A 27,686-nucleotide genomic window follows, 5' to 3' on the forward strand; every position below is an offset into this window, starting at 1 on the left:
TAAAATTATGACTTAATGTAGAAGCTTACATGCTTCAGTTAAATTCAAAGCACTAAGAACTTATTTCTAAAAATGATAGCATTCTGATCCTTCTATATTATGTAATTTGTTTCTGACGTATAGGTCAGAATACTAGCTACTGACGTTTAGTCTACCCTGGGCCCGTGTTACAATAGTGTTCACCATTAATTTCTAGTATAAATTTACTTTTCTTATTGGAATGTCTTCAGAAAGTATTTTGCCCCCCGAATCTGCAAAGTCTATTTTTGTTTACCTCTAAATAGGATGGGGGTAGGTAGAGAAAGGGAAGTCTTGAGTTCATGTGCCCATCCGAGAAGTTTATTAGCCACATGTGAGGAACCTGGCTCACGGCCCTTACCAGTGATGCTGAGGCAGTAAAGGGCGGGAGGCATTCCAGACAAGCTACCTGGGGCTGGGCTGTCACTAGTGGAACTGACATGGTAGATTCTTAAACTACAGTTTAACCCGGGGATAGAAAATAAGACAAAGGACCATGGGTTGCCTCTTCAGTAGAAATCCACTGCTCTCGGATGTCTAAAATCAGTTCCCAAATCCGCTCTTACCTCTTCAAGGGAAGGCCATCTCCCAGAGCCAGAGGAGAGCATAGTGGCTCGCTCACCCCAGCTATGCAGCCTCCCAAGTTTCATTTAAGGAAGCTTTTGCAAACACTTATACGGCCTACGTAGTAGTCTTCAGTCAGGTCCAGGACACATACCTGATTTACCTGAGCATGAAACAGCACTTGGGACCCAAAATGAAGATCAGAAGCATTTCAGATGTTGTGTGTGCCGCATACAAGAGGAAGTAGCTTGGGCTTCTCCTACTTAGACAGGGAAAATGGCTTTTAATTAATTCCTAATTAAAATCCCCCTTGTTTAAGAAAAAATAAAAATTATTAGATTGAAAAGCATGAGTGAAGTATAAATTGACCCTACACAAGGAGTTTATTAATCCTTAAGGCAACAGAAAAAAGTAGTTATCATATTACCTCCCAACAGAGCTGTATAAACCAATGGTGAGATAAGCAGTTCACTTCGGATTTGGCCACAATAAACGAAGGGCCTGAGGCCATGCAGAACTCCTTCCCACCCAGGTTATTGTGAGCTGTTCCCTCCACTGTCACGTTTTTTCTCCAAAAGCCAACTGTGTGCGTGGTGTACGTGAGACAGTTCTACATGGTGTACAGATGGACATTTAAAATAGGAGTCATTACTAATTATAGTTTAATGCTATTAGGAGTAAATACGAAAGATGGGCATTTCATGGCTACCAGGTACAGCGAAGCTAGGTAATAAACGATTTGCTTTATCAGTAAATAATGCTAGCTAACACTCCCGAGACTATTTCACTAAAAGTTTCTAATATCAAAGCAACATTTTCTTTAAAAGCCTATTAAATGTCCAATTAAAAAGATGATTTAAGTGAATCTTTAAATCAAACATTACCATACAGGTTAATGTTTTAACGATTGCTTTGAATATTTTAAAGGATGTAAATAAGAAAATTTGAAGCTAGTTTTTACTCATATATGATGTCTCAAGAGGAATCATAGGCGTGTAAACAGACGTCTACCATTCCTTCCCCTTAGGTGGCATTCCTGGGTACACAGTCATCCAGGCTGATGAGTCAGTCTGAAAGCCTGATGTCAGGGAGCCAGTCTGAAAGCAGAAAGAAAAGGCATTTACTAGAACTTCACTGTTTCCACACCGAGAACATTAAATAACATAGGCCTCTTTACATTTTTAGTTATTTTTAACAGACAATTTACAATATCAAAAAAGTCTCTAACTTTAGAGCAATCCTATTCCACGTCAATCTCAGGAACTGTCCCTTTTTGGGGACAATGTGTTTGGTAAAAGGGACCAGGGCAGTAAGTAGCCTTTTAGGTCCAAATGAAGACCCAATCCCCTTTCCTGTTAAGAATCAAAAACTGAGCATCACTTTCAAGCTATATGTTTAACAGAGTGAGTTTCCAGAGCACACATTTTATTAACCTAATTTGGGGTTTGCCACATGTCTCTTTGGTTTGCCTGCTATGGACTCAATCTCTGAAAGGCTCATTAACTGTATCTTGCACATTAGATTATCAGCAACACCTGGCCTAGAGGTTTCATTTTTTTTTCCCTTACCTGGCCTCGAGGAGTTAATCTTTTTTAGAAGATTTAGTAAATCCTTGTCTGAGTTTTGCTCCAGAAGCAGGGTCCACCGCTAATCCTTTGCAGACATAAACAGATTTGTTATTACGTAAAAGCAAACAATAGCAAGAAAAAAAGGGGGGGATGATTATGAAATCCTCACATTGGATTCAAAGTCTCTATTCTGTTTTGTTTTGTTTTGTAGCTATAGACAAATACTCAGTCTCCACCCTGGGCCAAACACTAAGGAAAACCAGAGACTGTCTCAGGAGCCTTCTCTCTCCTGCCCCCCCCCCCCCCGCCCCAGCCCTTCACTTACCTGTGGATGGGCCCCTGGACGGCCACCCAGGTGGCCCACCATTGATACAAGCTGACTCTCAACACCTTTCCCCACTACTGCTTCGGCTTTCAGAATGTACCCTGAGTATTTCATGTCTTCACAATTCTTTGCCTGCTGTCAGGCTAGAAAAAGTTTTCTAGGCCTTATGGAAGCATGAGAAGCCTTCCCTCCCAGGGGTTATTGACATACATAGCAACGGACTCATTCCACAAACAGGATTCTTTCCCTTTGCGTCCAGCAGCGCTGTTAGGAATAGAGAGGTAGGAGCTTGTGGATATAGGCACACCACAGTCTGTTTTGGACCACATGGCATGGGGCAGGATGCTCAGAGAAAGATCATTTTTTTGTGAAAAGGAATAAGCCCCCTCTATCCTAGAGGCCTCCGTTCTAATCGGTGTTTTAGAAAGAGGTGTAACCAAACAACCCAGGGAAACTGAATCAAACTATTAGTGGATATGAGAATAGAAAGAGCTTTCGTGTTCATTTTAACCAAAGACCTACAAGTTTTACTTCTCACAAACAATCAGCAACCAACTTTCCAAACTCATTACATTGACTACACAATTAGGTAAGGAGGGGACGCTCGTGCAGTGAAGATGCTTAACGTGATCAAACCCCCTGGTTCCGAAATAAAAGCAGAGCCCACCCAACACAGCTATAAAATGCAATTCACTAAGTATTTGCAGCAGCACAGCTCCAGGTCCCAGAACACATTTTTCACAGTGATCGTCATCTCTCTGTCTAAAGGTGCTCGAGAAGCTGGCGCTCAGACGTACCTGCCCAGCAAATCAGTCGCTCTTACATCAAAGCCCTTGAGAAAATAGCCACCAGTAGATATCTGCTGGCAAAGGCTATAAACTCATTTCCCATCTGAACATTAGAATCTTTGTGGGAACAAAGGAAGAGCCGTATCTTTTTCTAAAGCAATTTCTTAATATATATAGTTATATATATTTATAAGTATAAATATAAATAATATATATTTAAATAATATATATTTAAATATATGTATATTTATATAACTATCTCCTTAGTGTCTCTATTTTCTGATCCAGTTTTCCCAAAGCAGACAAAGGTTTGGTTGACTCTCTACCATTTCTTAAATTACTTGTGCAAGTTGCTTCACCTTTCTGTGCTTTCCTCACCTATACACTATGGATATGCGTAGCATGTGTACCCCCTTGTATTATTGTGAAGCTTAATGATGATTAATAAATTAAGTGCTTAGAAGAATGGACAATTAAGTGTGGACTACTGTCCAGAAAGGGAGTTATTAACTATAGCAAAAAAGTAGAAACAATCTACCTGCTCCACATCAGGGAAACAGCTAAATAAGTTACATTGTATTCTTGTGCTATGACTGGTTTTAAGGCAACTTTTGCTGTAGGGAAATATTCGAAACTCAAGGCAACTCTTGCTGTAGGGAAATATTCGAAACTCGTTAGTGAAAAAAATCAGGGTGTGTACATGGACTATGATCCTAACTTTGATAAAAGGAAAACTGAAAAAAAGGAGGATTATAGATAAGAAAAAAAAAAAAAACACAGAAAAAAAATATGTGTTAACAGTATCAGGTCAGGGTGTGGAATTATGGTTAGTTTTTTTTTCTTTATACTTTTTCTCCATGTTTCAATACTTTCTACAGTAAGCATTAACTTCTAACATGATAATTTTTGAAAAATGCTCCTTCTCAGAAGAAATTCCTGCAGGCTAATAACGGCCTCACTTACACAGCACCGGCATTAACCTCTGACAAGCCGGGTGGGCGCCTCACGGAGCAACAACGGCCCTCCCTGCTCCAGGGCCTTCCTCTCTAACTTTAATTTCTGTTCATGCCCCAACTCCTCTCTGTGCTTTGGCCAAATGGACCATTTGTTTCCACAGTTTGTCCTCTGCATTCTCATTTTCACATCTCTGTGCGTTTCTTTTGCAACTTTTCTCCACTGGTCAAAAATCTAGCTCATCCTGAAAGCTCATCTCAAATGCCTCCCCTCTACGGAGTTTCTACTCGTTCAGACTGTCACCGACGCCATAAAGCCTCCTGGGAAAAGTTGATCTCTTTCTTGCAATCCTTAAGACTTTTACATCCCACTGTTAAATACTGACGGCTCTCCCCCTAGACTTGTTGTTTTTTTTTCCCATTGACTCTATTCCCTATGCTGTACTCCACATCCCGTGACTATATATATATATAAATTTATATATATATATATATATATATATATATATATATATATATATATATATATAAATAAAATTATAGTTGACATACAATATTATTCAGCTCCAGCTTCAGGTGTGCAGCGCAGTGATCAGGCATCTACACCGTCCCTGAAGTGGTCTCCCTACTAAGACATGTGCCCACCTGACACCCTACAAAATCTTTGAACATTATTGATTATATTCCCCAAACTGTCTTTCATATACCGTGGCAATATTGCAGTTACCAATTTATGCTGTCTAATCCCTTCCCCTTCTCCCTCATCCCCACCCCACTTTCGATCTAGACCCTAGACTTTTAAGAATTCGTGGGCAGAAGAAACAAGCCTGGCAGCTGTATACGAGTATCAACTCCATGTAACATCACATCTCTCTCTATCAGATTTTCCTGCACATATATATCTTCTCATAAGACTCTGGGACGGATGAGGATTGTATCTCCCCTGACTGTGAATTTAGAATAAAATATTATACATGGGAGATACTAAATGAATATTTTACTCAAGAGAGCTGAAGAACAAAAGCCACAGTTTTGGGGGGTTAACTACCAGTTAGATGAAAGACAATAAATAATAGGCTTTATTGCGGAGGGCAAGTGACACTAAGTGGCCTAAACTACCGATTGTCAATCTAGATACAGCAAAGCTGAACAACAATTTTAAAAACACCTTCATATTACAAACATTTTAATACTAACCAGAACAAAAACAACGGATAGTAGATGCAAATCTGATTCACACACCAGCCTGTTTACATTAGGAAAAGGCCCTCAGTACTTTTCTCCAAACCTTACACATTTCTGAGAATTCACCCCCACACCCTCACCCCAAAACACTTTTGCTTTCTTCCCAGAATGGCTGAATGAAATGTGACTAATTTAACGGCACACTAATCCTGGTGGTTTTCATTTTTAAAAGTAAGCACGTGAGGCCACTGGAAAGAATGAGAAATTAAACTGAAAACGCATCTTAAGCCTCAAATAAAAAAGTTATCTCTTAACACTAATTAACATGGCACTTCTATTTATATGCCAGAGACTTAAGTGAGAAATTATAGAATCAAGATACCTACTTTGTCCCATCATTTCATTCAAAAAGTATTTACCAAGCCTCTCACTCGTGCCATGAACAATTCTAACAAACAGGGATATAGCAGTGAAATAAAAAACAGACAAAATAGACACATCCCTGGCTTCTTAAAACTTACATTCATTTTTTTGGGGGGGGTGGGAAACAAACAAATATATGGGGGTGCCAAAAAAATGTATACAAGTGGACACTTTGGTCAACATTACTTAAGCAGTAGTTCGCCATAATCAGAAGTGTCTGGACGCTGATGGTAACCACTCTGAGCACCTCTTGTGATTGCAGAAGTCAAACGTGACTTGTGTTCATCTTTTGTTATCGGTATATATTGAGTATTACAGTTTTAATGGTTTTCCTTTCTTAAAAGATATATACATATTTTTGGTACCCTTTGTATTAGATGGCAATAAATGCTATTTTTTTTAAAAAAGGAAAAAAACTACCGAGGGAATTATGGAGACTTAATTTTAAATACAGAAGTTGGGTTCTCACTGTGAAGATGACAGCCAGCAAAGACCTGGAGGGAGGGAAGGAGTGAGCAGTGCAGGTTCATGGGGGAGTGTTTTGGTTTTCAGCCGAGGGAGCAGCCAGTGCAAAGGCCCTGAACCAGGGGTGTGCAGGCCTGTTATGTTCAAGGGACAACACGGAAGCCCCTGGAGCTGGATTGAGAGAAAACAGTGAGAGGCGAGGTCAGGTGCAGGTACACGAAGAACCCAGTGTGGGCCATCTTAAAAACTTGACCTTTCACTTAGCAACATCACAGTGATATAAACCACCATTAACTAGTCACAAGCAAACACAAGACCCTGTGCTTAGATCCGCTGGCCGACCCATCTATTTTCTAATGTATCAGAATGGTGTCTTTACAATGTCCTGCTTGATGTACGAGACACGGGGCTTCTGAGTCATTTGGGACCTTTCCACGTATGCCTTGCTGCTGCTTTAAAGAAATCATCTACTTCAAGGAAGGATACTCTTATTTTCAACACCCCACCTAACATGCTGTCCTCTCCCGTTCCCAATCTCTTTCCAAGTTTACTAGACCAGGGAAAGAAGGTCTGAGAACCCGTTGCTGTACTCGGATTGTACTTTGCACGTTGTCAGAATTATCTAATCCTGCTGAATTAAGAAATATTCCCTTTTGGCAAATAAGCTTTGACCTCCAACTCAAAGGAGTGCTGTTCACTAGAAGGGAAACATTATAATACATTCTTTGAAAAAATAAGAAAAGAAACCATAATATAAAGAAATTGCCTTTTCTGAAGGATACTAATCATTATACTTTAGAAAAAACTTGTTAGTGAAAATTTTATCCGATGAATATTATATATAATTTGAATTATTCTGTTGGGTGTGAAAACTAAAACCTATCTCTCATTGTTAAGTTGTCACAGATCAGAAAAAAAGTCATGACTTGGCTATGGGGAAATTTTAAAATATCAATTCAATTTTTAGCCGCTGATAAGCAACTCATGAGGAATTTAAGAACTAACAATAAACTTTTGGGTGTTGTTACTTTATGGACTGGCTGTTCTTACTATGGCTCTGATAATATCTTCCACATAAAAGTCCTGATCAGCGGTGCCATGTGGTCATGAATTAATTCATGTTGCCGTCATACTGCACGCTGATCACTTATCAGTGCAGCTCCGTGAAGAGGAAGAACACAGTAGGTATCTAATCCAGCGCTGCTACTTACCAATTGTGTGCTTTGAACAAATAACCTATCTCCTCTAAGCCTCAGTTTCTCTTTATGCAAATTAAAACATTTGGAGGATTATTGAGAGGATTAAATGAAACGGGTCTAAAATATAGTAAGTACTGTAAGGGTTGTGCCTTTCTGAAACTTCGAAGAAATTACTTAATTCTAAAAAGGTAACTCTCCCTTTTCTTTCTCATTTTTTCCAGCCTATTGCGATATAATTAAATGTAACATTGCATAAGTTTAAGGTGTACAATATGATGATTTGATACACAAATATATTCTGAAATGATTACAATAAAATAGTTAATACCCGTCACCGCACATAGTTACCTTTTGTGTGTGTGGTGGTAAGAACATTTAAGATTTGCTCTCTTAACAACTTTCAAGTATGTAATACAGTATTGTTAACTATAATCACCGTGCTGTACATTAGATCCCCAGAACTTATTCATCTTATAACTAGAAGTTTGTCCCCTTTGACCACCATCTCCCCATTTCTCCCACCGCACCCCCTACCCCTGGAAACCACCATTCTATTCTCTGTTTTTATGAGTTCGACTTTTTCAGATTCCACACATAAGTGAGATCATACAATATTTGTCTTTCTCTGTCTGACTTATCTCACTTAGCATAAGTGCCCATCCATGTTGTCATAGATGGCAAGATTTCCTTTTTTCATGCCCGAGTAATATTCCATTGTGTATATATATATATCACAGCTTTATCCATTTATTCGTCAATGGACACTTAGGTTGTTTCTATATCTTCGCTATTTGAAAAATGTTATAATAATTATGGGAGTACAGCTATCTCTCTGACATAGTGATTTCACTTTCTTCATTTTTCAACACATCTGACACACTGTTATCTTCCAGTCCTCATCTCTTTTCAATTTTACCAAATCAGAAAATGATGTTTCTAGACCCTGCTGCTGTAATCAGATATGACTTTGTGTATTGTCGGAGATATCTAGTCCTGATAAATTAGGAAATACTCTCTTTTGGCAAATAAACTTGAACCTCTAACAAACCCACATATCTGCATATCCAAAAGCAATATGAGATGTCACAGCTTTTCCCAACTGCCGACAAATCCCAAAGCCAGCGGTGGTCCCCTCCGACCCAGTCGTTTGATAGTTGAGTCGCTCACTTTGACTCACCTGGCCTGGCTGGGGCCCCCCTGGTGGCCTCCAGGGCCCTGTTCTGCAGCAGAGCTCCCACGGCACTGGTGACAGTCGGTTCTTTTTTTGGACTCCTCTGTGCCCGACCCTACAGAGGGAGAGGGAGCGGCTGTGTAATCTTAGGTAGCACACGGGAGGAAAGCGTTTCCCCTTAACCAGCAGCAGACTGGAGTCGTCTCCGGAGACCTGCTGTGCCCAGGGGAAGGGAACACGCACACCCTGCACCTTAGTTAACCTGGTTCTGATCCTCCCTGTCTGGGTTTTGGAGCTTTCATTCCATAATCAAGCCTTCGTGGGAATTATGAGATGTTAATCCTGTAAAATTAGTTATACAGAGACATAAGAAATCACTTAATGTCAATAAGGATAGTTATGGAACATTTTAGTTTTTCATTACACTTGAAGATGATTTTGTTTTTAAATACATGAACAGAGAGAAGAAAAACAGACATTGGCAGGCAGCACATGTTTTAAACATGGAATTCCAACATCCCCACACCACGCCCCTCCCTACGAAGCAGCAGCAGCGGAATAGTTACATGAACGTGGAATAAGGACCAGGTTCCTTGGGGGCGCCTTTTTACCTTGCTGCCCTGATCCCCCCAACATCTCCGTGGGGGCTACATAAAGATAACCTGTTACTGCGGACGAGGCTTCTCCCTTGGGCGAGGGTAGCCACGAGGTTTAGAGCAAGTCGCTCATCCCCATCCAAACAGGGAAAGCTATTTTCAGAGGCCCTTATTGGTCTTCTTTGGTTAAGGGTATAACACTTTTTAAAAGTTGATTTTTGTTTAAAATAGGAACACATGTCAGCTGTGCTGTTAACAGCCCTTCAAAACTGAAACGACCCCTCCCTTTTTGTTCCACTTCTGAATAAGCTTCACTATGAGGCTGGGCCCCAGAGCCGTGAAGCTGGCAGAGGCAAGACAAGCACGGCTGTTCAGATACACTCGACAGTGAGTTTACTCAGAAAGCAAGCAATTCAGAAAGCAAGCAATTTTTCTTCTGTGCTCCCAATCACCACTTCGTTCTGGAAAACAAGGAGAGGAACAGGGCCAAGTCACTGGTTACACTCAGGACAGCCAGCTGGCCTCCTTCAGGAATAAAAAGCACTTCCGTTGCTGCTTCCCAGTACTCCCTTTGGCCCCACACTAAATCCCCACTAGCTTCGTGGACTGGTCAGAAGAATCATTCGAAGAAATGTACCGCACCCTTTGCTGCTTTAGAAAGTCCAAATAGAATTATACTTGGCAAACCTTTCCAAAATGAAGTTGAATTCAAGCCCAAAGCAGTCGTATCCCCTCAAAATTGAGGTGTCTATCCCACACACAGGAAAGGATTTACCAGAGAGGGGAAGGCGGGTGGGGTACCGGGAAAAGAGGAAGGTGGAGGAACCCCTGTGGAAAGGCACTTTACTTATATTACCTATAGTCCTCCCAACAAGTCGACAAGATACCGATTAAAGTGTTGCAAAGAATTGAAGTAACTTGTCCAAGTTTGCCTACAGATAGTAAATTGTAGAACTGAAAGTCAAACCCTGACTACTGATGGCAGAATCAGGCTCTTTCTACATGGCACAGCTTCCCATACTATTTCAGGTATAAAGATGGAATCTCTACAACTATATTTATCATAACCACCCTGCCTGCTGCACCAACACACCTCCCTCTTGCCTTCTGTGTTCCTGTATCTAGATGTATAGTATTATTATCCGCCTAGGCTCTGGAGATAAAAACCTTCTTGTCAACCCTGATCCTGTTTTACTCTATACCCAATCCTCTTTTCAGTCCCATCAATTATTTCTTAAATTCTCCTGCCACACCCGCCCGCCCCCCATCTGCCCTCTTACTCCAGTCCCTCATTCTTTCCCTGTTGCCATGGCTTCTAACTGTTCTCCAGCCAATCCATCTTGAACACTAAATGCAAGGGTGATCTTTCTAAAAAAAAAAACACAATTCCGTGTCATTCCACTCTACACTGTCCAACCAGCTTACACGCCTATAGAATGACATACGAAGGTAATAATAGACAATGGACAGGAAAGCCAAAAAAGTCAGAGTGCAGAGAGAAGACAAAGCAGGATAATGGGAAGAAGAGGTGAGATGGAAGCTGGAAAGAAGGACTTGCTGGGTTCCTGGGGACTTTACACTTCCTGTTTCCAGGCCCCAGGCTGGCTGGCCTCAGATTTGAAGGCATCTCTCTCCCCTGAATTCCCTGTCTCTGACCCAGCTTGAGTTAGAGCCCTTGTAGATCTGACGCCCTCTCTGCCTATCCCATCGTGTCACTCTCCCACAGGCACTCTGTGCGTTAGCCTTATATGCTGGATTCCTCAGGCCACAAGCTGGGTGTTTTGTGCATAATGTCCTTCTCAACTCCAGCTCTAGGCTGGTAAACCAATCTGATATTTCAGGGGAAAATGTTTGCTCTTGTTGGAAGCCATCTATGAATCCCGGTGGCCTCTTCCTCCATGGTGCTTCTATATATGGCAACTACGATAATACATCTTCCTACTGTGTTGTTTCCAAGGCCCCGTCCTTCTTTGAATTACAAATCCTCAATCAGCCAGCATGGAGCACAGTGTCTGGTACAGAGTAGATTTTCAATAACTGTCTAATACACATGGAGACAGAGCTTGGAATCCATAGTCCGAGGAGTATGCTATTAGTGGAGAGGGTTCCACCCTCCTTAGATACTGGATTTCATGGAAATCTTCCTAAACATGTTTCATACTCTTAAGCATTCAGAGCAACTTAATCTTTTCTTGGTGTCTGAGCCATGTTTATAAAACTAACAGTTTTTATGCGATACTGTAAGTTATGCCCCTGGGACCTTTGATGTTTATGGAGCTGTTTGCTGGCTCCGTTTCTGTTTTTGTAAATCTTTGTCTTCCTGGTCAAGTTAGTCTACTTATTTGTACCTATTCATAACAGTTGCTTCCATTTGTCCACTTTAACTTGCTGATTCTGTGGCTTTAAATAAAAGTCTCAAGACCCCACGTTTATAGACCAAACCACGTGGCCTGTGGAAGTGACAGCTTCTCCGACTCAAGCCAGTTTCACTTCAGGTTCACAGTTCTTTCCTGTGTGGTTAAGGCTGATAACCACGGTTGGACGGACAGAGTTTTACCATAATACTACAGAAACACTACTTATATATTCAAGTCTTCAACCTAACATGCAAACACTTTTTAGAAATATGTTTTCTACAACAATAATACCAAAATAGAAATATTTTTTCTACAACACCCAAAGGTGTTGTAAGTTGGAAACGCAAAAGGAGCCACATCCCGTGAGGATGAGTGACAGTGGCCAGCTATCACGATCCTTATATTTCTTAGGATGGGTAGATTTAGGTTTCCCATCAAACTCTACCTGCTTGTCCCAGGCATGTACGAGCACGAGATCCAACACCTGGGGAGAGATATTTACCTGCCCTCTGGATGCCAATTTGGCGGCTGTCTGGGCTGGATCGAAGACGCGACGAGAAGATTGATCCTTGCAGAAATTAATATGCCGATTGGCTGCATTTTCATTAAACCTCCTCATACAATATGGGCATTGAATATAATCTGAATGTAAAGGTAAGAACAAAAGGCAATTAGCATTTCAAAAACAACTCTGAAATGAAATAAATAGGATATGAACTCTGTTCCAACATGAAAGAACAAGGTCTCAAGCTCTGGTTTGACACAGCCTATTCCACAGGGGAAGGCATGCAAGGGCTCAAATAAAGGACACGGCAGGGGGAAATTGTTCTACCTATGTACGTACTTATTCAATTAAGAGTGTGCCCTTCAAGTGTTTACATCATGTTTTTTAGAAAATTAATTATACTTAGGAACTTCCCAATTAAATCAATTTTTTAGTGAATTCTTATTCTGGATCGCAGAATGTTAGCATTGATGATACTCATAAAAGCATAGGAGGTTCAGAAGCCCAGGTTGTAGTACTGGGTGGGACAGAAAGTCATACAGGAGTTAAGGGGCTTCAGAGGGAGAGGAGATGTTTCAAAATGTGTGTTTGGGGGATGGGATGTAAAGCCAATGTCACTGGCAGAAAGCCATTACTATTGCAGTGCTAAATTGTTTTTCACTGCACTCTGAAGTGAGGAGGAAAATCGTACATTCAGGAAGGAGGCAGCCAAAGGAAAAAAAGGTGGGAATTCTCAAAAGAGATAAGGGAAAAGAAAGGTGATCAGAAAGTGGCTCCAGAAACAACTCCAGCTTCCAACATTAGAACGCCCAGGCAGCTCTGTAGGTACCAGGTCCTTCGCGTTGTGTCATACCCAGTCGTCTCAGTTTGGCTCTGGTTTGCAATTACCAGATGGTGAGAGACATGCGAAGTGAGAAAGACCCCAGGTCTTCTTAGAACGTGGAGATGCTCACAGCAAAGGCAGCTTGGAGCCTACTGCTCTAAAGCAAGCAGAGACGCCAGGGTTGTTTTATTTTGTTTTAGGCACCTTACCTTCAGGGATGACAGAATGGATATGAGCAACATAAGCGAATCACTTTCCATCCAGGAAAGACCTGACCCAGCACTGATCTTAAACTCTGTATGAAGTCTGGGTTAGTGGATAGTCAAAATTCCTGCGTGTGTGCATGGGTAGTTACAGCAGCAATTTCTTCAAAGTTAAGAGTCTTTGAAGGCATCTTTTTAGGCAGTTCGGGGAACTTCCCATTTAAAAAAAAAATCATTTCCTAAAATGAATACTCATAAAATGTAAGAATTGGAAGAAACTGGAATGTAGTAAAAGATTAGCACTTAACCAAACCTTGTATTTCACACTCTGGAAGGCAGTACTTAATCGTTAATTCAATACATGTTGAACACCTCTTATGTGCCAGGCACTGATTTATACCTGCAGATGCAACGTCCCTAAAATCAAGGACTAGGCATTCTAATACAGAAACATTTTCCCACAGTGATAAATTCCTTGAAAAAAATAAAATAGGACAGCATTGGGAAATGGTGAAGGCTCTGCAACCTGCCGGACTAGTTTTGAGCCCCAGCGCTTCACTTACTATGTGTGTGAACCTGGGCAAGTTACTCAACCTCCTTCTGCTTCAATTTCCCCAGTACCCGCGTATCATCTGTTTCATCGGGCTGTTGTGAAAGTTAGCTAAAAGAATCCACACTTGGGTTTGGCACAGTGGGCAGGTAGAACATACTAGTACTATGAGGAAACAGGTCCAGCAAGGTTGTGTTTCCAACTACCAAACAAGAGTGAAACTGCTTAGAAAAGTAAAATAGAAAGTGCCATTATCATGCAGAACTCACCATGGTGTAGAAAACCATCTAGAACTCAGCTCTTGGCTTGGTGGATGTTTCTTCAGTTTTATCCGCGGAAAGGTCAAGGCTTATATCAGAAATGCTACTGCCATGAACCTACTCAGTTCAGGCAAAGACGTGATTATAGCAACGACTATGCCATACTTACTCTCGCTTGTTCATGCATTCATTGCTGCCCTTCGGTGTGTGTGGCACTGTATGCCACCATGGAGACAACCAAGTTGAACTATACGACCCCACCAACAAACACCTCAGAGACGACTAAGCAAAAGACAATTACCATTCCGTGCAGTAAGGTGTGAAAGGAGGAAGCACCAGGCCCTCCAAGAACCCTCAGGACAGACATGAAGCCCTGACATAAGGGGGCAGAGGAAGGGAACTTTATATACTCTGAGAATCAACATTTTTCAACAAGAACAATCTGAGCACAGCGTGACTGAGCCACATGTTCGACTCTCGTCTCACTCTGAGTCACCTCTTCCTCTGTTAATAACGATGTCATAAAAATCACTATGTACTATTTATTTCAATAGAAAATGGTCTTTTTACGTTGGACGACCAGTGGATTCTTAGGAGGCCTATGGGGAAGATGTCGGATCTCATGAAAAATTAAAGTAGAAAAAGAAGCATCATTTAAAAGCGCAAGCATGCTATTGAGGACCCATGTCTATGTAGCCCTGTGAAATGGTGACCAAACGGTGTCCCAGGCCTCACAGAAAACCCCAATTATAAATATTATATCACTCTCCCCATAAACTCTCACAATGTCCTGGAAAGTTGAATGATTTGGCACACTTACCTAACTCAGTAAGAATTAGAACAAATATATATACATGTCACAAAAACTGAGTCACAAAATAGGGAACTATGCAAGAAAAAAAAAGAAAACTGTTGCAAACTTGTGTGTATACTAGGCGATATTATGTATCACTCTAGTTGTATCTCTATACATTTTCTACTGTTTAAGCCTAAGAATATATGGGCTAATATGAAATCCCTGAACAATCAAAATAATTGAATAGTAATGAAAATGTGCTGTTGTATATAACCATTTTGCTTGGTGCATAAAATGATAATAAGGTCATAAGAAAGAAGTTAATTATAAAGCAATATTTTAGCATAAAATGTAAAGGGCAGAAAATAAATTGTATGCTTGATGAGGCCTTACAAAGGGATTTATTTAAAGAAACAATAATGCCCACATTTTAAATCCAACATGAAAATGACAAAAATTTATATAGTAGGACATCTGACATGGTTTTATTTATTCAACTAAAGAACCATAATGTAGCCATTCAACGCTATAGCTTCTGCTATTAAAATGAAGTATTTCCCATAAAAGATGCTTTTATTATATGAAGCTTATTGCCAAGGTATTATCAAAATCACAGCTCTAGTTCTTTCTACTGAACATCTTAAGACAACACATTATTTTAACTACATTTTCATTAGCACCCAGCAAAAGTAAAACACTAAAATTACTTTCTAGTATAAAAGCTGAATTATTTTTCAGATCAGTGGGGTTTTTTTGTTGTTGTTGTTCGTTTTTACTTTTATAAATGAACTTACATGCAATGAAATGTGCCTATTTTAAAGGCATAGTTCAATAAGTTCTGACAAGTGTATATATTTGTATAACTACCCCAATTAAATATAGAACAATTTCATCACCAGAAATTGTTCCCTTGTTCCCCTTCGAATCAATATTACCCCAAACCCAGTCTCAAGCAACCAAAGATCTAGTTTCCTATCACTAAAGATAAGTTATGCCTACGCTATATAATTTCATATAAGAGAACATTCATGGTGTCGCATGTGTAGTAGTAATTTCTTCTTACTGTTGAGTTGTATTCCATTTTGTAAATATTCCACAATTTGTTTATCCATTCACTTGTTGATGGACATTTTCGGTTGTTTCCAGTTTATGTTATATAATTAAAGCTGCTAAAAACATTCATTTTAGGGGCCTATTTTCAGTTTTTTCATAAATACCTAGGATGGGAGTTGCTGTATAGTTAAGTCTATGTTCAGTGAAATACCAGTGGGAAGGGGCTGTACTACTTTACACTCCCATCGGCAGTGCATGAGGCTTCCAGTCGTTCTACATCCTCACCAGCTTGTATTGTCAGTCTTTAATTTTAGCCATTCAAGTGGGTATGCAGTGGTATCTCACTGTGAGTTTTAATTGACATTTTCCTGATGAAAATAATGCTGAAGATCTGTTCATGTGCTTATTGGCCATTAGTTTTTGACATGTCTGTTCAAATATATCTCTTGCCTTTTTCTTATTGGATTGTTTGTCTTATTGAGTTGTAAGAGTTCTTTGTATATTCTTGATATGAGTCGTTTGTCAGATGTAGTATGAATATTTTCTCCCAGCCTGTGGTTTGCCTTTGCATTCTCTGTGCCTGTCAAAAAGGAATTCTTTAATTTTGGTGAATCCCAATTTATCGATTTCCTCTTTCAAAATTGTTAGTGCAGGTTGTGCCATGCCTAAGAAATCTTGACCCTTAGATCAAAAAGTTTTTTCTAGAAATTTTACAGTTGTAGCACTTATGTTAGGTCAATGATCCATTTGAATTAATTTTTGTATATGGTGTAAGGCTCAAGGTTCATTTTTCCCACAGTGATATCCAGTTGTCCCAGCATCATTTGTTAACAAAACTATAATTTCCCACATTGAATTATCTCGCCAAATATCAATTGCCCATGGATGGGGTGTTATGTCTAATTTTAGAGCCTCTTTTCTGTTCAGTTGATATATCAATACCAAGTTGTCATAATTACTGTAACTTCTGACATCAGGCAGTCTAAGTTCTCCGATTATATTCTTTTTTCAAATTATCTTGGCTATTTCAGATACTTTGAATTTCCATATAATGTTAGAATCAGCTGGTCAATTCCTACTTGGCAAAGAAGACTTGCAGGGATTTTTATTGGAATTACATTGAGCCCATAGATCAATTTGGAGAGAACTGATATCATAACACAATACTGAGTCTTCCAAACCATGAAAATAGTAAATCTCTCCATATATTTTGTTCCTCTAAGTTCTCTAAGCAATGTTTTATGGTTTTTGATAGGTCTAACATATATTTTGTTAAACATATACCTAAGTATTTAATGTTTTTTTACATTATTGTAAGTGGTATTTTTAATTTCATTTTTCAATTGTGTATGCCTGGTATATGGAAATACAATTCACTTGTGTGCATTGATCTTATATCCTGAAAGCTTGTTAATTCTCTTTAATTCCAGTAGCTTTTTTACAGTTTCCTAAGATTTCCTATATTTGCTCATTCATGACCATGTTATCTGTGACTAAAGATAGTTTCACTTCTTCCTCTTCAATCTTTGACTGATATATATCATATATATATATATATATATATATATATATATATATATATATATATATATATATACATATATATATATATACATATATATATACATATATATATATATTCCTTATTACACTGGATATTATCTCTAGTACAGTGTTAAATAGAAGTGGTCAGAAAGCACATCCTTATTTCTTTTCTTGTATTCAGTGGGAATGTGTTTAGTTTTTCACTATTAAATGTGATGTTAGCTATAGATTTTTTTAATAGTTTAAAAAAATTTTTTGATTACAGTTGACATATAATATTATATTAGTGTCAAATGTACAACATAGTGATTAGACATTTATAAACCTATGAGGTGATCACCCTGATAAATCTAGTACCCATCTGACACCATACATAGTTATTACAATATTGTTGACTATATTCCTTATGCTATACTTTACATCCCCATGACTATTTTGTAACTCCAATTTATGCGTCTTAATCCCTTCCGCTTTTTTCACCCATTCCCCCCAACTATCTGGCAAGCCTCAAAATTTTCTCTGTATCTATGAGTTTGTTTCTGTTTTGTTCATTTATTTTGTTCTTTAGATTCAACATATAAGTGAAATCATATGGCATTTGTCCTTCTGTGTCTGACTTACTCCACTCATCACAATACCTCTAGGTCCATCCATGTTGTTGCAGATGGCAAGACTTCATTCTTTTTTATGGCTAATATTCCATTGTATGTATGTACCACCACTTCTTTATCCATTGATGGATGCCCAGGTTGCCTCCTTCTTGGCTATTGTATGAGTAAATAATGCTACAATGAACATATGGATCCACATGTCCCTTCAAAGTAGTGTTTTGGGTTCCTTTAGATAGACACCCAGAAGTGGGATTACTGAGTCCTTCTTTGTCTCTTGTTATAGCCTTTTTTTAAAAGTCTATTTTGTCTGGTGTAAGTATTACTGCCCCAGCTTCTTTTGTTGTTGTTTCCATTTTCATGAAATATCTTTTTCCATCTCTTTAAGTCTGTGTGTTTATGATCTAAAGTGAGACACTTGTAAGTAGCATATATAAGGGTCTTGTTTTCTTATCCATTCATCCACCCTATGTTTTTTGATTGGAGCATTTAATCCATTTACATTTAAAGTAGTTGTTGATAGATATGTAGCTATTGCCATTTTATTACTCATATTTTTTATCTTTTTTTTTTTCTTCTTTTTAAAGAAGTCCCTTTAACATTTCTTGTAATACTGGTTTGGTGGTGGTGATGAACCCCGTTTGCTTTTTCTTGTCTGGGAAACTCTTTATCTGTCCTTAGATTCTAAATGATAGCTTTGCTGGATAGAGTAAACTTGGTTGTAGGTCCTTGGTTTTCATCACTTTGAATATTTCTTGCCAATCCCTTCTGGCCTGCAAAATTTCTGTTGAGAAATCAGCTGAAAGTCTTATGGGAGCTCCCTTGTAGGTAACTAACTGCTTTTCTTTCTTTCTTTCTTTCTTTCTTTCTTTCTTTCTTTCTTTCTTTCTTTCTTTCTTTCTTTCTTTCTTTCTTTCTTTCTTTCTCTCTCTCTCTCTCTCTCTCTCTCTCTCTCTCTCTCTCTCTCTCTCTCTCTGTTTGTTTTTCTTTTTCTTTTTCTTTTTTTAACCTTTGGCATTTTAATTATTCTGTGCCTTGGTGTGGGCCTCTTTGGGTTCATCTTGTTTGGGACTTTGTGTATTTCCTGGGTTTGTATGTCTATTTCCTTCAACAGGTTAGGGAAGTTTTCAGTCATTATTTCTTTAAGTAGGTTTCCAATTCCTTGCGCTCTCTCTTCTCCTTCTGGTACCCCTATGATGCAAATGTTGGTATGCTTGATATTGTCCCCAAGGTGCCTTAAACTACCCTCATTTTTTAAATTTTTTTTATTTTTGCTGTTCTGATTGGGTGTTTTATGCTATCTTATATTCTAAATCACTGATTTGATGCTCTGCTTCATCTAATCTACTGTTGATTCCCTCTAATGTATTCTTTCAGTTTTTGTATTCTTCATTTCTGACTGGTTCTTTTTTGTTTTCTATCTCCATCTTTGTGTTTCCTATCTCTGTTGCAGTTCTCACTGAGATCATTGAGCATCCTTATAACTATTGTTCTGAACTCTGCATCTGATAGATTGCCTGTCTCCATTTTTAGTTCTTTTTCTGGAGCACTGTTCTCTTCTTTCGTTTAGGACATGTTTCTTTGTCTCCCCATTTTGGCTGCCTCCCTGTGTTTGTTTCTATGTGTTAGGTAGAGCTGCAACATCTCCCAGTCTTAGTGGAGTGGCCTTATGCAGTAGGTGTCCTTTGGGGCCCAGTGATGCAGTCTCCATCACCTGAGCCTGGTGCTGCAGGTATGTCCTGTGTGGGTTTTGTGTGCCCTCCTGTTATAGTTGAGCCTTGGTTGCTGTTGGCACATCAATGGGAGGGATTGACTCTCAGGCTAATTGGTTGTGAGGACTGGCTCTGACTACAGGGGAGGAGCTGTTGTGCAGGGGCTGATCCTATGGAGCAGGATTTACTTTAGCAGAGCTCTGCCCAGTCTGCCCTTTAGGTGTGTTGTCCATGGAGGCAGCCAGGTGGTGCTTCAGCTTGGACAAAAGCCAGACACCAGGTGTGTGGGCCTGGGGCCTTCTGAAAGGGGCCCCACCAAGTTTAGCCCCAGCCTGTGCCCTGCCTGGAGCCACCTGGAATGAGCCACAAAGCAATATGCAGAAGGCCACCACATGCACTAGGGTTGGAGGTGCCTGAGAAAGGCTAAGCTGTGAATTGAGGCAGGGTGCTACTCGTTTGAGCTTAGGGCTGCTTAGCAAGTGGTATGGGGCACACTGAGGCCAAATGCTGCTTGTTTGGGGGTGAACCTTTGATAGATTTTAGGAAAAGTCTACAGCATGAGACAAGACAGGTCATTTGTATGGAAAAGACTTGGGTGGGCCTGCAAGTTGGCTGGGGGCACGGTCTCAGAGCATCACCAGGGTGGGGCCAATGGTGTTATCTAGGTTGACAGAGACTCAGATATGGGTCTGCAGGCCAGGAGGGGGGTTGGGATCATCAAAGAAATAATGGATTCTGCTAGCACTTCTGTTTGGGAGAAAGCTGCCACTCCAGCCCATGCTCTGAAGCCAGACAATTCAGTTTCTCCCTGTATGTCCCTGGCTCCTTTCAAGCTGCTGCCCCAGTGATAGAGCTCAGAATGGGTGAGTCTGTCACCAAATAAGTGTATTTGTAGGCCCTTTAAGAGAAACATTTGGGACTCCAGCTGCCCTCTGTCTCACCCAGTCACAATGTCTGCTGGTTTTCAGAGCCAGAAGTTATGGGAACTTCTCTCCCCAGCACTGGGCTAGGAAGCCTTGTGTGGGGCTGGGACCCCTTGCTCCTCCAGGGGTATCTCCACAGCCCAGATATCCCTCCCGATTTTTAACTTCCACACATGGTGTGGGACCAGCCCACTCCACATCTCCCACCAGTCTTGACGTGGCTTCTTCTGTGTGTCTTTAGTTATGGGACTTTTGTTCAGCTAGACTTCTGGCAATTTTCAACAATGGTTGCTCTGTAGTTTAGTTGTAATTTTGATGTGGTTGTGAGAGAAGAACATCTACTTATTCTGCCACCCTGACCCAGCTATAGATTTTTCAAAGATGTCCTTTATTGTAAAAGTTCCCTTATATTTCTACCTTGCTTTGTTTTAAAAAAACATGTATGGGTGTTGCATTTGTCACAGGCCTTGCCTATATCTGTTGAGATGATCAGATGCTTTTAAAAATAAAAATATTTAAAAATATTTTAACAAACTTTAATTTTAAGAAAATCAATATGATGAATTACATTTACTATTTTCTTGTGTGTTGCATGCCATTGAGTCATCTCTGACTCCTGGTGACCCTATGAACGAGTGATGTCCACAGTGTCCTGTCCTCACAGCCCCACTCAGCTCCTGTAGACTCATGCCTATGATTTATTTTATGGAAATCCATCTCACATTTGGTCTTCCACTTTTCCTGCTGCTTTCTATTTTTTAGCAGCATTATTGTCTTTTCCAGAGCACCCTGCTTTTTCATGATGTGCCTGAAGTAGAACAGTTTCTGTTTTGTCATTTTTACTTCCAGTGATGTTTCAGGCTTAATTTGCTTTAGGACCCACTTGTTCAACTTTATGGTGGTTCAGGGTATCCATACAGCTCTCCTCCAACATCGTATTTCAAATGAATCAAGTTTTTTCTTGTCAGCATTCTTCACTGTCCAACTTTCACATCTGTACATAGTAATTGGGAATGCGAGGGTGTGGATGATCTCTTAGCCTTGGTCTCTAATGACACGTCTTTGCTCTTGATGATCTTTCCTAATTCTTCTATTGCTGCCTTTCCAAATCTCAGCCTTCTCTTGATTTCTTGGCTACACTCTTCATTTGAATTAATGACTGAAGCAAGATAAGCAAAGTCTTTAACAATTTTTATGCCTTTATTATCTACTTCTTTATCTATTTGATGTCTTCCCTGAAGTTGTATATTTCCTCTGTGGTCATGATTTTTGTCGATGTTCAAATGCAGTCCTGCTTTGGCACTTTCTTCTTTCACTTTCATCAGAAGTTGTTTCAAATCATTGCTACTTTCTGCCAGTAAGATGGTATCATCTGCATATCTTAAGTTATTGATATTTCTTCCACCAATTTTCACTCCTCCTTCTTGAGCCTAGCCCAGTTTTTCATATGATATGTTCTGCATACAGATTAAACAAACAGGGAGACAAAATGTACCCTTGTCTGACACCTTTGCTGATAGAAAGTTATTTTCTTCTTTCTACTTAAAACTACTTCCTTCCTTCTACTTAATTTAGGTGTCATTTTTTCTTTTTCTAACTTTTTACAGAAGAAGTTTAAGGTAATTGACTTAAACCTTTCTCCTTTTCTAATATAAGCATTTAAAGCTATAAACTTCTTTCTAGGCACTGCTTTAGCTGAAGCCCACAAATTTTGATGTTTTCATTACTGTTCAGTTCCATGTATTATCTAATTTCTCTAGTAATTTCTTCTTAGATCTATGGGCTATTTAGAAATGAATTGTTAATTTCCAAATATTCAGGAATTTTCTAAATATATTTTCATCATTAATCTCTAATTTACTTCTGTTGTGGTCAAATAACATAATCTGTATGATTTCAATCCTTTTAGATTTATTGAGACTCACTTTGTGGTCCTGCAGCTGGTCTATCTTGGGTGAATGTTCTATACGTATTTGAAAAGAATTGTATTCTGCTGTTGCTGTGTGTCACATTATAGTCAATTAGGTCAAACTGGTTGACACTGTTGTTCAAGTTGTCTATATTCCTGATTTTCCTGCTGCTTATTTTATCAGTTACTAAAAGAGGAATGATAAAATTTCCAAATATAATTGTGAATTTGTCTACTTTTCCTTCCAGTTTTGTCAGTTTTTGTTTCATGTTCTTTTCAGCTCTGTCACTAGGTACACCAACATTCAGAACTGATAGGTCTTCTTGATGAATGTATTTTTTAAATCAGCATTTCAGTTAATAATAAATGCCCTGAAGTTTACTTTGCCTGGTATTACTATTAGGCACTTCAGTTTTATGATTATTTGCATGTATATCTTTTTCCATGCTTCAAACATGCCAGTCTATAGTTGCTTTGACATTGTTGGTGGTTTTTTTTCTCTTTTTACCTTTTTATCCGAGATGAAAGGTACAAATCATAAGTATATGGCTCCATGAAATGTTCGCAAACTGCACACACCCGTATAACCAGCCAAGGTCAAAACACAGTGTTCCCAGCAATCCTCCTTGTGTCCCCTTCTGGTCCTCCTCACCTCACTAAAGAAAACCAGTGCCCAACTTCTAACCTAAGATTCAAACTTGAAGATTCTAAAAAGTTAAAAAAAAAAAAAAAAAGATTCTAAAAAGTTGAGTTTCTGCTATATATAAATCAGGAAATCTGCATTTCTGCCATCCTTTGAGAAATTAGATTCAGCAATTCTGGATGTATGTTCCTTTGAGGCATCAGCCTGCTGAAGCAGGAGCAGCTGTCCTTTGGGGAGGGTGTCATCTCTCCAGACCCACACAGCCCACCTCCTCATTCTGTCACTTGCCTGGACTGCTTATTTGTCTTTATATTTAAAGTATGTTTCTTCTGGAAAGTAAATAATTGGACCTTGCTTTATTATTCAGTTTGACAACCTCTGCCATTTATCTGAAATGTTTAGGTCATTTCTATGCAACTGTCCATATAATTAAGTTTAAGTCTATCATGTTGCTATTTTTCTTTGTCCTATCTGTTCTTCATTCCTTTTTCCTCTTTTGGAATGATTTTCTTCCCCCATTTTATCTCCACTCCATATATTGTCTTATTAGTTATATGTTAATATTTATGAGTATTTACTCCAGGGTTTATAATAGTCATCTTTACTATATAACACTCCACCTTCAAGTAATCTATACCTATTCATGTATAACGTGAACCTTTCAACAATATATGTCGATTTTCCTTAACCTTGTTGTACTGTTTTCATACATATCACTTTCACATGTTATAATCCTCATAATATGCTTTTATGCTTAAATAGTCAATTAATAACATTTGGCTAACATTATACTCAATGGAAAAAAAGACAAGGATGTCTTCTTTTACCAGTGATAGTCGACATAGTACTGGAAGTTCCAGCTAGAATATTTAGACACAGGAAATAAAAAGCATACAAATTGGAGAGGAAGAAGTAAAATTATCTCTTCCTTGTGAATTACACCATTCAAAAATGGTGTAATCTTATATGTAGAGAACCCTAAAGATTCCAGACTCCAAAAACAATGGTTAGAACTAATAAAAAAAATTCAGCAAAGTTGCAGTATACAAAATCAACAAATAAAAATTACTTGTATTTCTATACAGTAAGAATGAACAATCTGAAAAGAAAGTTAACAACTCGACTTACAATAACATTAAAAAAAGAATAAAATACTTAGGAATAGACTGAACCAAGGATTTGAAAGACTTGCACACTGAAAACTATAAAATATTGCTAACGGAAATTAAAGAGAACATAAATAAATGCAAACTCATGCCCTGTTCATGGATTGGAGGACAATATTGTTACAATGACAACAGTACCCAAACAATGTACAGATTCAATGCAATCCCTATAAAAACTCTAATGGCATTTTCAGAAATTAGGAAAAAATCCTAAAAATTCATGTGTAATCTCGAAGTTCCCCAAATAGCCAAAATAATCTTGGTGGACTCACACTTCCTGCTTTCAAAACTTACTACAAAGCTACACATGAATCAAAACTGTGGTAGTAGCATAAGGACAGACATATGGACAAATGGAATATAATAGAGAGCCCAGAAATAAACCCTCTCACATAGGGTCAAACTGACTTTTAATAAATGTGCCAAGACCATTCAATAGGTAAACAATAGTCTTTTCAACAAACAGTGCTGAAAAAACTATTAATAGATAACTACATACAAAACTAGATACCCAACTTCCAATGAAGTTGGGATTTTACCTTACACTGCATACAAAAGTTAATTCAACCTGGATCAAAGACCTAAAGAGCTAAAACTGTAAAACTGTTAGAAGAAAACATAGGGCAAAGGCTTTATGATATTGGGTTTTGCAATGATTTGAGGGGTTTGACATCAAAAGCAGGGCAACAACAAAAAAGATAAATTGGACTTGATCAAAATTAAAAACGTTTTTGCATCAAAAGATACCATCAAGAGAGTGAAAAGACAGTTCACTGAATGGGAGAAAATATTTGAAAATCCAAATCTGATAAGGGATTAATATTATTAGGTTGGTGCAGAAGTAATTGTGGTTTTTGCAATTATTTTTAACCTTTTAAACCTCAATTACTTTTGCACCAACCTAATAATATTAATTTAATTGAGTCCTAATTTCTAATTTACAGAAAGATGAGGGGATAGAGATGCATGTTAAACACTAAGATGACTGAAAATACAGACATATTTAGAATGAGACATTCTAAGAGGATAATTGGCCTGGTAGGGGTATTGTGCGGATCAAAAGACACTAAAGAGACAACAAAAGACAATGCACAAAGCTTGACTGAATTTTGGATTGTGACTGGGGGATGAGGAGAGAGCTTTAAAGGACATTCTTAAGATAATTGGGAAAATATGAGTCTATATATACAGTGTGACAATAGTATTGTGGTTATTCAGGAAAATGTATTTATACTTAAGAAATGCATACTGAAATAGTTAGAGGTAAAGTGTTATGAATTTTGAAACTTACTTTTAAATAGTTCTGCCAAAAAGAAAGAGAAAGAGAGAGAGAGAGAGAGAGAGAGAGAGAGAGAGAGAGAGAGAGAGAGAATATGACAACAATGTCACCAAGTGTCAAATTTCAGTGGAAGGTACATGAGTGACCATTGTACTATTTTCTCCTCTTTTTTATAAATTTGAACGTTTTCAAAATAAAAAGTTTAGGGGCAGCCGAATGGCCCAGTTGATTAGAACGCGAGTTCTCAACAAGGTTGCCGGTTCAATACCCGCATGGGATGGTGGGCTGTGTCCCCTGCAACTAAGATTGAAAATAGCAACTGGACTTGGAGCTGAGCTGCGCCCTCCACAACTAGATTGAAGGACAACGACTTGGAGCTGGTGGGCCCTGGAGAAACACACTGTTCCCCAATTAAAAAAAAAAAAAAAGTTACTTAAAAAAAAAAAATAAAAAGTTTAGGGTAAAAAAGCTGTGGGCCATTAAACTATACAACTTAAAATGGTTAAAATGGTGAAGTTTATATTATGGGAATTTTATCTCAAAAAATAAATAAAATAAATAAATAAAAAAGAACCGTAGGTATCTGACACTAGGGAGCTGTTACAGAACTGCTTCAACTGCTCCATTCTCATAAACCATGGCGTGAACGGTATCCCCTGGAGTTAGGTAATGCCATGATACTGGGAAGAGTGATGTTTTCATGTTCAGACAGAGTTAGAAAGAAACACAGAATCTTTTTGCAGAACTGGAAAAATAAATAGGATAAGATAAATTGTATAATAAAATTACTTTTATATAATTTAATGGCTATTGTTAATTTTAGATTGCAAAGGAGGGAGCAACGTATGGTCATTTGGCCATAAATCAAGCATAGCCTCAATTGGTTAAGAGAAAATATCAAAAGCAAACCAAACGGGACACACACCTGGGTTGATGGAAGGAGTGGGTGGAGGTGGGAGAGGCCGGCCTTCTTTAATGGCTAGTGTACACTGCTTTGCTGATCGAATTGCATTAATGAAGTCTTCATGTTGTTGTCTCCAGTTAGCTTTCCTCACAGGTGGAGGCTATAAAAAAATAAAATCAACATACACTAACCTAGACTACATATCTCTCCATTATAATTTTATTTATTTATTTTTTTTAAGCTGAGACTTGAATTTACAGGAAACAGGACTGTGAAATTTGGAGAGAAAAGAGAATTTGTTTTTCAGGCGTACTAAAAGAGGTTTGGAAAATACAGTAATAAAAGTCACAAGTCACAGTAGTGAAGGAAAATGCAAAATAACCAGATAAACAAAGAGACTACAAAACTTTAAAGGAAGACTTAAATGTAAGATTAAAAGTGACTTTCTTCCAGGCTAATTGCTAGATTTAATGCTACTCTAATGAAAATATAAACAAGATTCTTGTTTTGCCACATCTGGAAAGCATCTCAAATACATTTGGAAATCTAAGTGAGCGTGATTAAAAAGAAAACAGTAAAGGTGGATTATACTTACACAACATTACACTGTACTATCAAGCAAAAATGAAACCAGAGAGCCAGAAAGAGGCTTTAATGTACTTCGGGACGTAATCAAGAACAATAAGGAAGATATGGAGAATACCTTGGATTGAGGAGCATTTCTCACAGTGGGAATGTCAGTGCCCTGTAATCTTTGCTTTAAGGAGTTGAAAGGTTTACGCTTTTTGCTGAAGAGTTTTCTACATATTGGTCCATGCCTTTCCTAGAAAAGAAAGCGTGGGGATTACATTTTTTAAAAACTGGACAATCACAAAGTTTGGAATGCCACAGTGTACTCAGGCAGCCCCCACTACAGTGACTGGGTTGCACCTTCAGAGCCAAGTTCATTCTCGAACTCTCAAATCACAGCAGAGCAAATCCATCTGGCTCTCCTCACCCATGTTACACATAACTAGATATGGTGTTCGGTCAAGGTCAAGAAAAGGCCTCCACAGCTAAAGAGAATTACTTCAAATTTGCTTTTACATATTTAACCCTACCACTGGGGCTGGATGAAAGGTTTTTAAAGCATTAAATAATGTTGAAAATATAAACTTTATAGTTTAAATTGAAATAAATATTTCGGATATTGAGC

The 27,686-nt window shown here is 38.6% G+C and overlaps 1 protein-coding gene across 1 annotated transcript; it reads right to left on the bottom strand.

Annotated features, from left to right (window-relative positions):
* Positions 1-500: 500 nt before the first annotated feature.
* ZC2HC1B (zinc finger C2HC-type containing 1B) lies at positions 501-27,439 on the bottom strand. Its single transcript, XM_088796323.1, has 7 exons — positions 27,422-27,439; positions 27,195-27,314; positions 26,513-26,651; positions 12,115-12,254; positions 8,666-8,774; positions 2,151-2,235; positions 501-1,679 (listed from the first exon to the last, which is right to left on the bottom strand). The coding sequence occupies exons 1-6, from the start codon at positions 27,437-27,439 to the stop codon at positions 2,165-2,167; spliced, it is 597 nt and encodes a 198-aa protein (XP_088652449.1). The 3' UTR covers positions 501-1,679; positions 2,151-2,164.
* Positions 27,440-27,686: the final 247 nt, after the last annotated feature.

Source organism: Rhinolophus sinicus, chromosome 2 (assembly GCF_057876585.1).
Source record: "Rhinolophus sinicus isolate RSI-liver-muscle chromosome 2, RSI-T2T, whole genome shotgun sequence".
Lineage (NCBI taxonomy): Eukaryota > Metazoa > Chordata > Mammalia > Chiroptera > Rhinolophidae > Rhinolophus > Rhinolophus sinicus.

Coding starts and splice junctions, on each gene's coding strand:
- ZC2HC1B (XM_088796323.1), bottom strand. Junction 26,652..27,194: donor GAAATGCTCCTCAATCCAAG/GTATTCTCCATA, acceptor ATTTTTTTATAG/CCTCCACCTGTGAGGAAAGC. Junction 2,236..8,665: donor GGGGGCCCCAGCCAGGCCAG/GTGAGTCAAAGT, acceptor ATGTCTGCAAAG/GATTAGCGGTGGACCCTGCT.